Source organism: Pelophylax lessonae, assembly GCF_965119305.1.
Source record: "Pelophylax lessonae genome assembly, chromosome: 8".
NCBI classification, from domain to species: Eukaryota; Metazoa; Chordata; class Amphibia; order Anura; family Ranidae; genus Pelophylax; species Pelophylax lessonae.
The window spans coordinates 239,960,678-239,976,369 of NC_138775.1; the positions used below are offsets into that span (position 1 = coordinate 239,960,678).

The window sequence follows — 15,692 nt, forward strand, 5'->3', positions numbered from 1 at the left end:
TTCTAGAATTATTGCTCTCCCTCCATCGACTGCTGCAATACCTCATGTGTGGTTTGAACACTATTTACATTCGCAGGTGCGACTTACATATGCATTTACTTCTGAGAGCAATAAGGGTGAGCACAGCAGGGACTATGCCGGGGCACTCACCAGTAAAGCTCCAGGAACCCCTGAGGGGTCCAATCTTAACAGGCTGTGCCACTAAGGCCTTGACAGACTTGACTGTGGGAATACTGTCATGGATCTGTATAGTGCCTCACCAGTCTGCAAGGCAATATATTATTATTGCATAGGGTCCCATCCCCATGTGTCCAGTGTGGGGTGCGGGTATTACTCTTGCGCTGTAAGCAATGAATCCAGAGAACAGTCCGTCACATAACCCCTGGTGAAATTCTTGAAAAGCCAACTAGTTTCATGCTGATGTTGCATCGTCATGGTCTAATGCTGGCCATACACTATACGAAAAACATTCCAACTCCTTTTCGAAAAACAAACACTATGCTGTAGGTGCAGACGATCGTGCCATCATGTAATGACCGAAATTTGATTGATAAATTGTTCAATGGACATAAATGAATCCATTTTTCGTTAATTTTGTCACATATGCCTAGTGCAAACAGTTCTGGCGAGAAACACATTAACCTTTCAATTTATCATTCATTCGGTAGAATTTTCCCAAATAGTCCCTCGATTTTTCAGCTCTAAAAAGTTAAAACCAATTTTCTATTAGCGCCCATTAACTGAATGAAAAACAAACAGACCAAAATAACAGATTTTCAAAAAATTTTCGGCTAGTGTATGGCCAGCATAAGACACAAACAAAAAAAAAATTGAAACAAAAACAACTGAAGCCTTGCATAGTTCTGAGGGGTTTTGCCTAGGAGGGGATTTTCTGTCTTTTTTTTCCAGTGTCCAATCACCTGATGGTGGCAGGATAACCCTATTGTCCTGGATATGGCGATGCTCTGCGTCCCACAATGCATGATAAATAAATTCTTCCTCCTTTGTGACATTTAAGGTGTAAAAAAGCTTGTTTCCTTTCCCTTCAACATGCTAGGTGGTGTCATTTAAATACTCAATTTCAGAATAGCCCCTCACACCCCATATCCTCACTTTTACATCTGTTGACAGGCCTTTATCAGTAGAGGAGCTCACAAAACTGTATAGATACAATATATTTTTTCATGACCTGTGTGTAATGGATTACATCCTATACCAATATTCAAACTAGATCGCCCTATTAGTATTACTATGCAGCAAAATATTTTACATTGCACAAACACAGAAGACATACCTGAGCTGCTGGATGACTTCCTCAACTCTGCTGAGGAAGACGGGAACCTCACACGCCCGTTACTTGCAGCAGTTTCTTGGTGAGCCACCAGTCTAGCTGTAAGATTGCTTAAAACACTCAGGCACTCCTTTGAGATCGCGGTCCAGTTATGTGGATGACCTCCTGCCATAGAAAGAACATGGATGCTTTTATTTCAGTCTCACTTTCAGTTGGGTGACATTACATCTACTCCGTTTCTTTTGACAGTTACCTGGTTGGCTGAGGCTGAACACATCCTGTCTCCGAATTTTGGAATACTGAGAAAGCAGCACGAGATCTTGAAAGGCCAGGTACTGGAATGACAACATATCACAGAAGGAGGAATTTATTGCAAGTCAACAGAAACCTCACATACTTTATCTCATCATAAAATTAGGTTATACTGCTTTCCAACACTTTAAGATAAGCTACCTGAAAAAAAAAAAAAAGAAGAAAAAAAGGTATATACAGTATTTTAATGTGATCGGTCAACACAACATGGCACATAATCGTGAAGTGGAAGGAAAATGATAAATGGTTTTCAAATTTTTTTTACAAATAAGTATCTGAAATGTGTGATGTGCATTTGTATTCAGCCCCCTTTACTCTGATTCCCCCAGACTAAAATCTGGAGGAACCAATTGCCTTCAGAAGTCACCTAATTAGTAAAAAAAAAAAAAAAAAAAAAAAAAAAAAGAGCCCACCTGTGTGTAATTTAAGCTCAGAATGAATACAGCTGTTCTGTGTAGCCCTGAGAGGTTTTTTTTAGAGAATCTTAGTGAACAAAAAGCATCATGAAGGCCAAGGAACACACCAGACAGGTCAGGGATAAAGTTGAAGTTTATAAAGCAGGGTTAGGTTATAAAAAAATATTCCAAGCTTTGAAGCATCTCACAAAAGCACTGTTCTATCCATCATCCGAAAATGGAAAGAGCACGACACCTGCAAATCTACCAAGACATGGCCGTCCACCTAAACTGACAGGTCGGGTAAGGAGATCATTGATCAGAGAAGCAGCCAAGAGGCCCGTGGTAATTCTGGAGGAGCTGCAGAGATCCACAGCTCAGGTGGGAGAATCTGTCCACAGGACAACGATTAGATGTGCACTCCACAAATCTGGCCTTTATGGAAGAGTGACAAGAAGAAAGCCATCGTTCGTAGAAAGAAAGCCATGAAAATGTACCATTTGTGAGAAGCCGTGTGGGGGACACAGCAAACATGTGGAAGAAGGTGCTCTGGTCAGAAGAGACCAAAATTGTACATTTTGGCCTAAAAGCAAAACGCTATATGTGATGGAAAACCAAACACTGCACATCATCCTGAACAATCCATCCCCACCGTGAAACATGGCGGTGGCAGCATCATGTTGTGGGGATTGGACAGGGAAGCTGTTCAGAGTTGATGTATTTTGTCAGATGGACAAATACAGGACAATCTTAGAAGAAAACCTGTTTGAATCTGCAAAAGACTTGAGATTGGGGCAGAGGTTCACCTTCTAGAAGGACAACGACCATAAACATACAGCCAGAGCTACTATGAAATGGTTTAGATCAAAGCATATTAATGTGTTAGAATGGCCCAGTCAAAGTCCAGACCTAAATTCAATTGAGAATCTGTGGCAAGACTTGAAAATTGCTGTTCACAGACACTCTCCATCCAATCGGACAGCTTGAGTTATTTTGCAAAGTAGAATGGGCAAAAATGTCACTACCTAGATGTGCAAAGCTGGTAGAGACATCCCCAAAAAGACTTGCAGCTGTAATTGCAGTGAAAGATGGTTCTACAAAGTATTGACTCAGGAGGGCTGAATAGAAATGCATGCCACATTTTTCAGACATTTGTAAAAAAAAAAAAAAAAAAATTTGAAAACCATTTATCATCGTTTTCCTTCCACTTCACAATTATGTGCCACTTTGTGTTGGTCTGTCACATAAAATCCCAATAAATTACGGAACCTTCAGCAGCTCTGCAATGTAAATGTTTGTCAGACTTCTGATATTAGTGGTGTGCCTTGTGTGCTTTGACTCTGAAAGACCAAATCAAATCATTTACCTTTAAGAGTGGAGAGTTGCAGCCTAAAGCATTGGGAAGGCACATTTCTGCATCTTCAACAAAGGATGTTTGTACAGGAAACATTAGGTCCTAGACAGACAAGAAAGGGAGGTTATAGGCGCTGAGGCTTGGTCATAATACCGAATATGCAAGAAATGTAGTAAGATATAAGTCCATACTAAGTCCAAAATGTCCAAGGCACTAGGGCAGGCTTCTTGGTGGAGTTTAGCAAATCGTGGGTATATACAGAAAAAAACAAAAGCAGAGAAACGCCTCTAATTGCAGTAAGATGGTGCGTTTTAATAAACCCCACAACAGGGCTACTAACAATAGATAGGTAAAAAACAGGCACACCAATGAGTGTAGGTCCGAAACACCAGTTGGTGCGGGAGCTGCTGGTCCTGCCAGGTGGAATGTGACAGGAGTTCCCGCGTGCAAGAGAAAGCCGGCCGAAGTCCTTCTTGAAGAAGGAGGAGCGCAGCCTGGAACACAGCCAGGAGCAGGATGACGCGGGCACGGCTTAGGACCAGAATGCAACGCGTTTCAGAGCATGCTCTGTACCACATAAGGGCATGCGCACTCCCTTTTCAAGCTAATTTTAACACCCAATGATGTGACCCCAGCCAGCCAGAAGTTTCCCATCATCTCGCGGAGAGAACTGAGCAAGGCATGTACATAAGAAATAAAAACACTGGTAAATCTTAACCATATAACACATAAATACAAAATAAATGACAAAAGATACATAAAGATACATTTAGACATATGTGAACGATAATACGAAGATCATAATTTAATAGACATTTCATGGGGTAAGAAGATTAAAACATAAAACTGGACCTTTATGAAGGGAAACGAGGGGTTAGACCGGGGGGGGGGGGGTGTTGGTTATATGTTCCTTCCCCTCCCCTGTTATATGGTAAAGATTTACCTTACCAGGGTTCTTATGTGTTCTTGTGTACATTCCTGCCAGCTCTTGGAGAGAACTGAGCAAGGTAACTTCTGGCTGGCTGTTGTAAAATCATTAGGTGTTGAATTCTTGAAAAGGGAGCATGCATGCCCCTATGTGGTACAGAGCATGCTCCGAAACATGTTGCATTCTGATCTTGAGTCCTGCCCGTGTCATCCTGCCCCTGGCTGTGTTCCACCTGCTCCAGGAAGCACCTTCTCTCCGGGACCCGTCATATTTCACCTGGCAGTACCAGCAGCTCCCACGGCCCGTTACAAATGGCATTCCGGACCTACACTCATTGATGTGCCCCTTTAGCTATCTATTGTTAGTAGCCCTGTTGTGGGGTTTATTAAAACACACCGTCTTACTGCACTTAAAGGCGCTTCTCTGCTTTTGTTTTGGTCCTGGACAGACAGAGTTTAGAGAAATCTAGAGTGTGTGTTTGTGTATATATTAGTTATTTTATGCACACATTCTTTAAGGTGATACACAGACATGAAGCAAACTCTCCTACATAAGTTGTATCTTTCTATCTGCAGCCCTTTCTTCTCCATATTCGTTCAAAGTGCTGACTTTTTAAAGCTTTTCAGAGAGTTCAGAAAAAAAAAAAGGGGGCGGAGAGCTGAAGTTACACACTGCAGATCTCAGTGAGAAGAGCTCCGACAGCTGATTGGAGGGAAGGGACACACCCCCCTCCACACAGGAATAGCGCTGAGACTGTCATTGAGCTAAAGGTCCCTTCCCTGTCACCTTTCCCCTTTTGGTGTCAGGAAAACTGGTCAGAAGAGATTAATGCCGATAGAGGAACAAGCAGCAGACAGAAATTATACTTCGTGTTTCGGATTGAGACAAGCACACACTTTAGAGCAAGGGTACTTAAAGGTGGAGATCGACCTGAACATCATGAGAGAAGTTAAAGATCAGCAGGTACAGTGTCACCTCCTCATACCTGATTTAAAATGTCTAATTGCTGTACTACCATGTCACAATCATGTGCATTGCATGGCAATCATGGATTTAATTTCGGTGGCAACATATCGCCTCCTCACCATTTGTCAAACACACTTGGATTGCTTTACAGACGAGCAGCAGTGCCTGCTGCACTTGTAAATGAACCCTTAGTTGCATTCGGCAGCAGCACCTTTAGGGCTCGTTCAAAGGTAAAGTTGAGGAGGAAGGGGGGGGGGGGGGTTTTGGTAAAACCCAGCGGCTGAGTCACTGTTTTACCACCCCCAATCCCTATCCCCCTTTAGTTGCTGAGGTGTACACATGCCGCAACAATAATTAAAAGCCCCCTGTTGCTTCAGGTGGGTGCTAATGCCTGCCAATCCCAACCCATTCAAGTAAATAGGGCCACTCTGCAAGTGCCCCGCAACTGCATGCATCTGCGAGATCTAAGAGGTTAAAACAGGTGGTGAGAAAGCAACACAACGCTGCCTGCTTTAATCCCTTGTTTGCTGTACTGCACAAGACTGCAGGCCACTTGCAGAGCGGCCTTACTTGAATGGATCATGCTTGGCAGGTGCTACACCCATCAACCATGACTGGGCGTATAACTCCTGCAGCAGCATGTGTACACCCCTGACCACTGCAGCTAAATGGGGGTGCAGCTGGGGTGGTGGTGATAAAAACACATCTTAACTATAGGGTTTTACCACTGCCCAAACTGCAAATGAAAATGAACCTTTACTGTTCTGAGCCACTTATAAGGCAGCTTTCACACTGACGTGCTGCAGTTTGTCTGCAGCTTTCCTGTGGGTTAGCTGCGCTTCGCCATAGACTTCTATTATACCCTGCAGGTGTGGTGCACTTTCTGAAAAAACACCAGAATCCAGGAGTTTTGGTGCGCTTTTCAGAAAGTGCACCAAACCAGCAGAATATAATAGAAGTCTATGGCGAAGCGCAGCAAACACACAGGAAAGCTGCAGGTACACTGCTCTGCACCCGTGGTGTGTGGATAAATCGCAGCGCATAAGTGTGAAAGCAGCCTTCTACTATTATGCCCAGTGTATTGCTTCACACTGACCTGAAGGTCTTTTCATTCCTACTGCTGGCACCACTGGGGACCGCTAGCCAGGATAAGAGGTGGAGTGCAGTTGGTTTTTTACATTCCCCCTGGGACTGGAGCCAGCACCACAGAGGAGGAATCGGCTTATATGTCTCTTGCTCCCTACTACAGCTCCAACTTACAAGTAATCCTTCTGCATTGCACTCTGTTTAATGCTCTGGAATGGTGGGTCAGCAGGCCCAGACTGATCTACAGGTTGCTAACCCCTACTATAGAGGGATATGCTTTGTTTCCTATTTCATGATGAAGGTTTATAACCGATTTAAGTAACGATACATACATAGGGCGCGTTACAGCATCAGAAGTAATGTTTACAACATGTGTAAGTCAGGGTATGGTATATACTCCTAAAGGCATACAGTGTAGTCACTAAAACACCCACAGGACTGAACTTGGCTCAGTAACGAGTCATGAGCGCATACTGTATGTCTACTACAATGGATCCTGGGAAGCATTCACAGCACTTCACTTTTTCCACATTTTATGTTACAGCCTTATTCCAAAATGGATTAAAATTCATTATTTTCCTCAAAATTCTACAAACAATACCCCATAATGACAACATAAAAGTTTGACACCTTTGCAAATTTATTAAAAAAAAAAAAATCCCATGTACATAAGTATTCACAGCCTTTGTCCAATATTTTATGGAAGCACCTTTGGCACCAAATACAGCCTCGCATCTTGTGGAGTATGATGCTACAAGCTTGGCACACCTATTTTTGGGCAGTTTCACCCATTCTTCTTTGCAGGACCTCTCAAGCTCCATTAGGTTGGATGGGGAGCGTCGGTGCACAGCCATTTTCAGATCTCTCCAGAGATATTCAATTGGGTTTAACTCTGAGCTGAGCTCCAGCTGGGTCATTTAAAAAGGACATTAACAGAGTTGTCCCGTAGCCATTCCTTTGTTATCCTGGCTGTGGCTGTGCTTAGGGTTGTTGTCCTTTTGAAAGATGAATCTTCGCCCCAGTCTTGATGTCCAGAGCGCTCTGGAGTAGGTTTTGATCAAGGATGTCTCTGTACATTGCTGCATTCACCTTTCCCTCGATCCTGACTAGTCACCCAGTTCCTGTCGCTGAATAACATCCCCACAGCATGATGCTGCCACCACCATGCTTCACTGTAGGGATAGTATTGGCCAGGTGATGAGCAGTACCTGGTTGTCTACATGCATTACGCTTGCCATTCAGGCCAAAGAGTTCAATCTTTATTTCATCAGACCAGAGAATTTTATTTCTCATGGTCTGAAAGCCCTTCAGGTGCCTTTTGGTAAACTCCAGACAGGTTGTCATGTGCCTTTTACTGAGGAGGGGCAAGAGTCTGCAGCTCTGCCAGAGTGACCATTGGGTTCATGGTCACCCCCCTGGCTAAGGCCCTACTCCTCCAATCGCTCAGTTTGGACTGGCGGCCCGCTCTAGGAAGAGTCCTGGCGGTTCCAAACTTCTTCCATTTACGGATGATAAAGGCCACTGTGCTCATTGGGACCTTCAATGTTGCAGAAATTTTTCTGTAACTTTCCCCAGATCTGTGCCTCGATAAAATCCTGTCTCGGAGGTCTACACGGTTTGTGCTCTGACATGCACTGTTAACTATAGGACCTTATATAGGCCCTTTCCAAATCATGTCCAATCAACTGAATTTACCACAGGTGGACTCCAATCAAGTTGTAGAAACATTTCAAGGATGATCAGTGGAAACAGGATGCACCTGAGCTCAATTTTGAGTGTCATGGCAAAGGCTGTGAATACTTATGGACATGTGATTTTTTTTTCCCCTTTTTTATTTTTAGTAAATTTGCAAAGATTTCAAAACAAACTTATTTCAGGTTGTCATTATGGGGTAGTGTTTATAGAATCTTGAGGAAAATAATGAATGTAATCCATTTTGAAATAAAGCTGTGAATATGGGTCAGATGCACTAACTATTCAATGAAAAAAAAAAAACAGGACGACAGCACTGCCCTGGTACTTACGTCTGTTGTGTGGATCTGGAATAGTAACCAGACTATGTGCCAGGTGACGAGCAGGAAAGTACCACATAACCAAATCTGGTAAAATAAGGACAGATCCAGGAGGCCAAAGAGAGAATCAAGCGGAGGTAACTGTCTAGATATATTAAAAAAAAAAAAAATGAAAATAATGACATACAAATAAAATTAACTAATTGTTTACAGGGAGAGTCCAGAAATACTCACTGATCCAGGTGCAAGTTCAGAATGCCTTGAAACCATGCCCGTGGAATTGAACCTAAAAATAACCAGAGATATGGTAAATAAAAATCTAAATGTGCATGTATACTGTACATGTATTATGAGTAGTATATTTATATATATTTTCCCAATGCCTATAACAGGATATCTATTTTAAATTTAAATTAGACAGCTACTTTAAAAAAAAGGAACCAGGCCAAATTTCGATCTGTATGTATGGCCGTTCCTGTTCATGAGAAGTCAATCCATCGACCAACTTTTATTGAACGTGCTTGTTTGTATATTTTCACTCGATGAGCGCACACAGCCAATCAAATGCAGCACTGATCAGTGTATAACACTAGTGGGGGTGTGGCTGGGGGAAAAAAAAAAACTGAGCAATGTATGGCCAGATTGAGTTATGTGTTGTAGAACAGATGGAGGAGTGAGGAGCTGTGAGCTGGAGCTGAGGATTGCAGTGGTCTCAGCAGAAGCTAACTCTTTCGTAAGGTATACTGTGTGTATATATTTAAATCTATAAATTTGCTTTAACAGCATTTCATTTTTGAAAGAGAATAAAACTGACCCAGGAGGTATCAGTTTCACACTCTTAAAGAAGAAAACCTTTTTAACAGGTTACACCGATATTCAGGGTGTAACATGTTACAGATATATTGTCCCCCGCAACTCCGCCTGCCTGGGTCATTCATTCAGTGTTCTGTGAATATTTGAACCCAGGGGCGGACTGACCATTTGGGGATTAGGGCGGTACCCGAGGGCCCAGGGTCAGTAGGGGGCCCCATGAGAGGCTACACACTACAGAAAGAAGCCAGGAACTTCCATGCAGGCTATGCTGTGGTAGATATTTAAATGCCCCCTCTATGTGGCTGAGCTGCAATTTGTAGGTGGGGCTTTGTGTGGACACAGGGGGCCCCATGATCTCTGATTGCCCGGGGGCCCCATGAGTTATCAGTCCACCCCTGTTTGAACCTTTGCAGCGGTCGGCTTGTAGTTCTCAAAGAACGACCAGGGGGCTGTTGAGTGCTCTGGTATTTTTATTGAGTCTTCTGTCAAGAGTGCAACTGCCTGGCCGTATTGGAGGTACAGGCAGACAGCTACACAGTCTGCAGGACCCTGCCATAACACCCATTATCTGCTGATCGTGGGTGCAATACTTTAAAAGGGTCCTAACAAAAACAAATGCATATTTTTTTACCTGCAAAAAAATGAGCATTTATTTATTGTTTTTTGGGGAAAGGTGAACTTAAACTTTAATGCTAAATTTTATATAAGCGTTTGTGGCCTGTCCATTAGTTTGGGGGCCCATGCTTTTTGGTAAGCAGCCAATTTATATTACAGTAAACCCCCCTCCATTGCGGGGGTTACGTTCCGGACCCAGCCGCGAAAAAATGGATTTTTGTAAAATCTTACCGTAAAATCCTTTTCTCTTAGCTCATCGACAGACGTAGTCCTCGGTGATACACCACCTTCGGGTTATGTTACCTCCGCAGGAGCAGGACTAGACAGGAAATTAAAAAGCTCTGGCCACACCCTAGGAGCAGTCCCAGAGGGTATATCCTCTCTCTCTCTGCCTCAGCAAATCAGTTATGTGAAAAAGCAGTGCTTAGAGAATTTAACCCAACCCAACTCCAAAACAGAGGGGCGGGGACTACGTCTGTCGATGAGCTAAGAGAAAAGGATTTTACGGTAAGATTTTACAAAAATCCATTTTTCTCTAGCGCTCATCGACAGACGTAGTCCTCGGTGATACACCACCTTCGGGACGTCCCAGAGCAGTATCACAACTGAGGGGTGGGAAAATGGAAATCAAATCCCAATCTAGAAGGCCCAACCGGTGCCAACTAGAAGTTTACAATGCTCATCCTTAATGATGAGACTCAACCAAAAAAAGAGAAAACAATTTTTTTTTTTTTTTTCAAACAGAAAAAAACCCTCGAGGTAGACCACCGGTCTCCTCAAATTGCAGCCTGCAAAACCTTGCGGCCAAATGAGGCATCCGCCGATGCCGTCACATCAATTTTATAGAATTTTGTAAAGGTATGTACCGACGACCAGGTGGCCGCCTTACATACCTGGACCACTGACGCCTGATGGCGAAAGGCCCAGGAAGTGCTGAGCGCTCGAGTGGAGTGCGCTCTAACAGGGAACGGAGGACTCTGACCCTTAATAGAATAAGCCTGTACCACCGTTTGTCTAATCCATTCGGCAATGGTCGCGGCAGATGCAGGCAAACCCTTTCTGGGGCCATCCGTGATCACAAAAAGTGAATCCGTCTTACGGAATGATTCCGTAGCTTTCAGGTATACCCTGATTGCCCGAACCACATCTAAGGAATGCAACGCATGTTCCCAATGATGCTTGGGCTGAGGACACAAGGAAGGTAGTACAATATCTTCATTCAGATGAAAATCTGAAACCACCTTGGGAAGAAAAGATGGCTTAGGATGAAGTACTACCTTATCCCTATGAATCACTAGGTATGGTGACTGGCATGATAATGCAGCCAGTTCTGACACCCTGCGAGCAGAAGTAATAGCCACCAAGAAGGCTACCTTCTGGGATAGAGTAAGCAAGGGAATCTCCCTGATGTCTTCAAAGGGAGGTTTCTGTAGAACCGACAAAACCAAATTAAGATCCCAGGGCGGTAAGGGCGCGCGGACTGGAGGAGCCAGGTGCCGCACCCCCTGGATGAAATTCCGCACCAAGGATTTGGTAGCTAAAGGCTTCTGAAAGAAGATTGCTAATGCTGAAACTTGACCCTTGATGGTGCTCAAGGCTAGCTTCTGCTCAACCCCTTGTTGCAAAAAGGCCAATATTCGAGTCACCGAATAGGTACGTGGAGGAAATCCTAAAGATTCGCACCACGCAATATAAGTCTTCCATGTGTGATAATAGACTTTGCTGGAAGTCGCTTTCCTTGCTTTAATAAGGGTAGGAATGACTGAAGTAGACAAACCTCTGTCCTTCAGTACTTGGGTCTCAATGGCCAGGCCATTAAAACCAGCGACTGTAAAGCACGAAGGTAAATTGGTCCTAGAGACCACAGACACTCCCTGAGACGAAGTTCCCACGGAACGTCTGCGACTAACATGTCCAAGTCGGCCAGGCCGGCTTGAGGAGGCCAGCCTAGAATTTCTAGGACCACTGGCGCTGATTGGATCTGAACCAGGCGTCCCTAGAGCTACCACACATTTATCAGATACCTGATAGTTATCAGGAAAGGTGATCTTTTCTGGTTGAACCTCAGGGACCGAAGTCACCCGACTAGAGGCTACTTGGCCTATCTGGTCAACCAGATCCGATTCCTGTGAGGTATCGGGACTAATCTTAGGAAAAGGTAAAGGAAAAGATCTTTTCAGGGAACGGTAACTACCGCTTCCTGTGGTACTTAAATGTTGGAAGGGAAGAATCGCACCGGTAGTAGTGGCTGAATACTGGTGAAAACGTCCCCCCACCCTGAAACCGGGTGGGGGCGCCTTTCCCGCTAGTACCAGCCGGGCGCCCTTTATGGGCGGTAAAGAAAGGTCCTCGCTTGTTGTGAGGTCCCTTAGCTTTTGCAGCCTGTGGCAAAAAAGTGCTCTTGCCCCCAGTGGCATCCTTAATGATTTCATCTAGGTTGGCTCCAAATAGACGATTCCCCTGAAAGGGGAGATTGGTCAAGGTCTTTTTGGAACCTAGGTCAGCTGACCAGCATTTTAACCACAGCACACGTCTGAGGATCACTGCTAACTTAGATGCATGCCCTAATAGGGGAGTAGTGTCCAAGGCTGCGTCACAGATAAACCGTAGCCCTTGTATGATCTGTTCCATCAAATCAGATGTCTCCTGGGGAATATCTTTTCCCCTAAGATCTTGGCGTACCATTTTCGCCCATTCCGTAAGTGTCTGGGAAACTAGACCAATAACGATTACTGGTCTAAATGCTGACCCTATCAGAGAAAAAATAGTGCGGGACTCTGCTTCTATCTTTCGATCCACCGGATCCTTAAAGGACGAAGTGTCCTCCACTGGAATAACCGTGGCTTTATTCAGCCTGGAAATAGGCGGATCCACGACTGGTGGTACCGTCCATTTCTTAATGATGGATTCCTCAAACGGATAGCGTCTAGCAATACGCTTGGAAATAGTAAAGGTACGTTTAGAATGCTCCCATTCTCCTTTAATCTGATTACCAAAACATTTAGGTACCGGAAAAGCCTTCGCCATCTTGATGGGCTTATTAGTCCCAAAAGGCCTCTCTGTTTCAGTTGCCTCTGCCGGTAAAGCCTCAAGTTTTAAGGTTTCTTGCACTGCCACAACTAGTGCGTCCACCAATGCTTCTTCCTGAATTATAGCAAGAGAAGAAGCGTCCTCCTCACTGTCTGAGGGGGCTTTACCTGGGATAACAGCCCTTGCAGAGGAACCTGCAACTGCCGTGACCATCTCTGAATCTGAGTCAGAGGTGTCAGATGGTATAGGGGTAGGCGGGGGTCGCTTCCTTGACCCCCGTCCCTGACAGGCCGCCTCCACCCGAGCCACCAGACTCCAAAATTGCTGTAAATGACTCTATACTCTGTGCACCGGCGGGTCCCGAGGCCCCCTCGAGGGAAACAGGTGGGGGAATATGTGTGGCAGGGTCCATAATAACTCCAGTTACTTCCTGGATAATATAATTCAAAAGTAAAGAAAAAAACTTTTTTTTTTTTTTTTTCTGACCCCCAGCGCCACAAAAAAGCCCCTTAGTGTTACCTGCTTAGGGATCCCTATCGATCGAGAGAGAGAGAGATAGACCCCCAGGCTCACCACTTGATGCTCAGAGTTAAACTGCAACAGCTTACAGCGCTGTCTTGACAAACAGGAAGTCTTTTGGCTGGCTGCCCAGGAAGAAAGGAGGCGGCTCCGCCCCTCTGCACGCCTTCCGGCGCCTCCCCCAAGCTCCACGAGGTGTAGGATGACCTCAAACATGGCCGCCCCCATGCTGGAGACACGAGGCTACGCCAAAATGGCGGCTCGTGCGATCCAGCAAAAAAAAAAAAAAATGGCGGCGGCCTAAACTGAATAGCGGTGTGCTGCAGGGCACACAACACTCTCTCTGCATGGGGATATGGCGTGGTTGGCGGTACCGGCCCTGGCGGACCGCGTGGCCGTTCGGGAGGCCTGCTAATAGCTGGAGATCTGATTTGGAAGGCAGTCTACATGTCCGTGGCTTCTGACTGGTAGGTAGCTTATACTTAACCCATAAGATTCCCAGAATGCCACAGATTACATCTTTAAAACATGTATACAATAGATTGTTAGCTCCCAAGCCAAGCCTCCTGGCTTTTGCACACATAAATCACACTCAAAGTAGGAGGATTTGTGACATGTTATAGGATAGAAAGGACTCTTTCTTACCATACAGAGAGGGGCCCGCGTTCACCACAAAACCCGTCAGGGAAAAAGGGGGAACATACTACTCACCATACCGGAACCAGGCGGGCACCAACTCCTGACAGTACCCCTCTCCACCGGGGCGGGAGGGCTGTCGACCGATACGGACGCCGTGACTCATGGTCTTTGGCGTTTCGGCGAGACGTTTAACTCGCGTGGACAGTCCTTTAATGGGACTTTGTCGCGGCCGACCCAGCGCGGAGCTATGGCCTGCACGCGCTCGTAGGCTGAACTGGGGTGACCACCGGATCTCAACATCCAGCCCGTCGCCCAGTTCAGCTTTCTTGCTTGAAGATCTCACAGGAACACTGGAGAAAAAAGCTGTCTAAAAAAATCCTTTAAGAAAAAATTCTTGCCAGGACCTAAGATCCCAGCAAGGTGTCTAGGTCCTTACTCCTAACTAGACAGAAAATAACTGATTTGCTGAGGCAGAGAGAGAGAGGATATACCCTCTGGGACTGCCCCTAGGGTGTGGCCAGAGCTTTTTAATTTCCTGTCTAGTCCTGCTCCTGCGGAGGTAACATAACCCGAAGGTGGTGTATCACCGAGGACTACGTCTGTCGATGAGCGCTAGAGAAAGTGAAATTCCGCGAAATAGAAAAACCCTATTAAAATGCATTGTAGGCATGTTTATTTTACTGTCACTGTACGTGTAGAAGCATTTTAAAGGTCTTTAAACACACTTTTAAAACAATAGAAACTCATTTAAACACATAAAAGATACTAAGAGACAGAGCAAGAGCTATGGAAAACACAAAAATATTTCATTTTTAATGATTTATATAGTAAAATAACATTGCAAAAAAAAAAACACGCGAATTACCGGGACCGCAAAAACTGAACCGCGATGTAGCGGGGGATTACTGTATACCTCACGGGGGTGTTTTTTTTCCTGCCTCACCACCTCTTTGGGAATTCTACCTTTGGACATCAGCCTTTTTCATGGTCCACTCTGGGACTCATCATTTTGAACCCTTGAAACCTTTATTGGACTCTATGTTGATGCACATTTTTGACACACAATATATGTTAATTTATGTCACTTGGTTTATGTATTATATTCACCATTTTTCTACATTTAATGTTAGTGCTACACGATTGGTTGTATGTATTGTTTTTGGATTTCTATAGATCCAGTGTTCAGCTGCTTCCATCATCACATTTTTCACATTTATTTACGTTTAGCGCAGGATTTTCCTTGATTTTTAAAATGCAAAATTTTAGGCAGAAAAAAAAAAAGTGTACAATTTTATGTTCATTAACCGCTTGCCGACTGCTCACAGTATATTTACTGCGGCAGTCGGCCCCTCACAGGCAGAGTGACGTAGGTCTACGTCGCTCGCCTGTGAGGCTCTGGGGAGCGAGCGCCCGCGGAGGCGCGCTCCCGCGCGGTCACGGACCCCCCCGCGCGTGTGACCAGCGGACCCGATGTCCGCCGGTCACTCGGCGATCGGCGGGGGAGAAGGAGAATGTCAGGCAGCTTGTGTAAACAAGCCACCTGTCATTCTCCTCCCTGTAAAAACACTGATCACTCGGATCTAGTATGTAGATCCGTTGATCAGTGTCCTTACAGCTAGAGCCACAGCCAATCACAGTAAGAATCACGCCCCTAGGGACACACACAGCCCCTCCCTCCCAAATAAAGTTAACCCCTTCACTACCAGTGCATTTTTACAGTAACAGTGCATAT

The 15,692-nt window shown here is 44.9% G+C and overlaps 1 protein-coding gene across 1 annotated transcript in view; it reads right to left on the minus strand.

Annotated features, from left to right (window-relative positions):
* The window catches only part of NDC1 (NDC1 transmembrane nucleoporin), an 81,886-nt gene that overhangs the window by 27,501 nt on the left and 38,693 nt on the right, over positions 1 to 15,692 (minus strand). Inside the window, exons 7-11 of the mRNA XM_082264859.1 lie at positions 8,579 to 8,630; positions 8,357 to 8,489; positions 3,365 to 3,454; positions 1,545 to 1,626; positions 1,295 to 1,456 (exon numbers count right to left, since the gene is read on the minus strand). Coding sequence (XP_082120985.1) covers positions 1,295 to 1,456; positions 1,545 to 1,626; positions 3,365 to 3,454; positions 8,357 to 8,489; positions 8,579 to 8,630 — 519 coding nt within the window. The remainder of the gene's footprint in view (positions 1 to 1,294; positions 1,457 to 1,544; positions 1,627 to 3,364; positions 3,455 to 8,356; positions 8,490 to 8,578; positions 8,631 to 15,692) is intronic.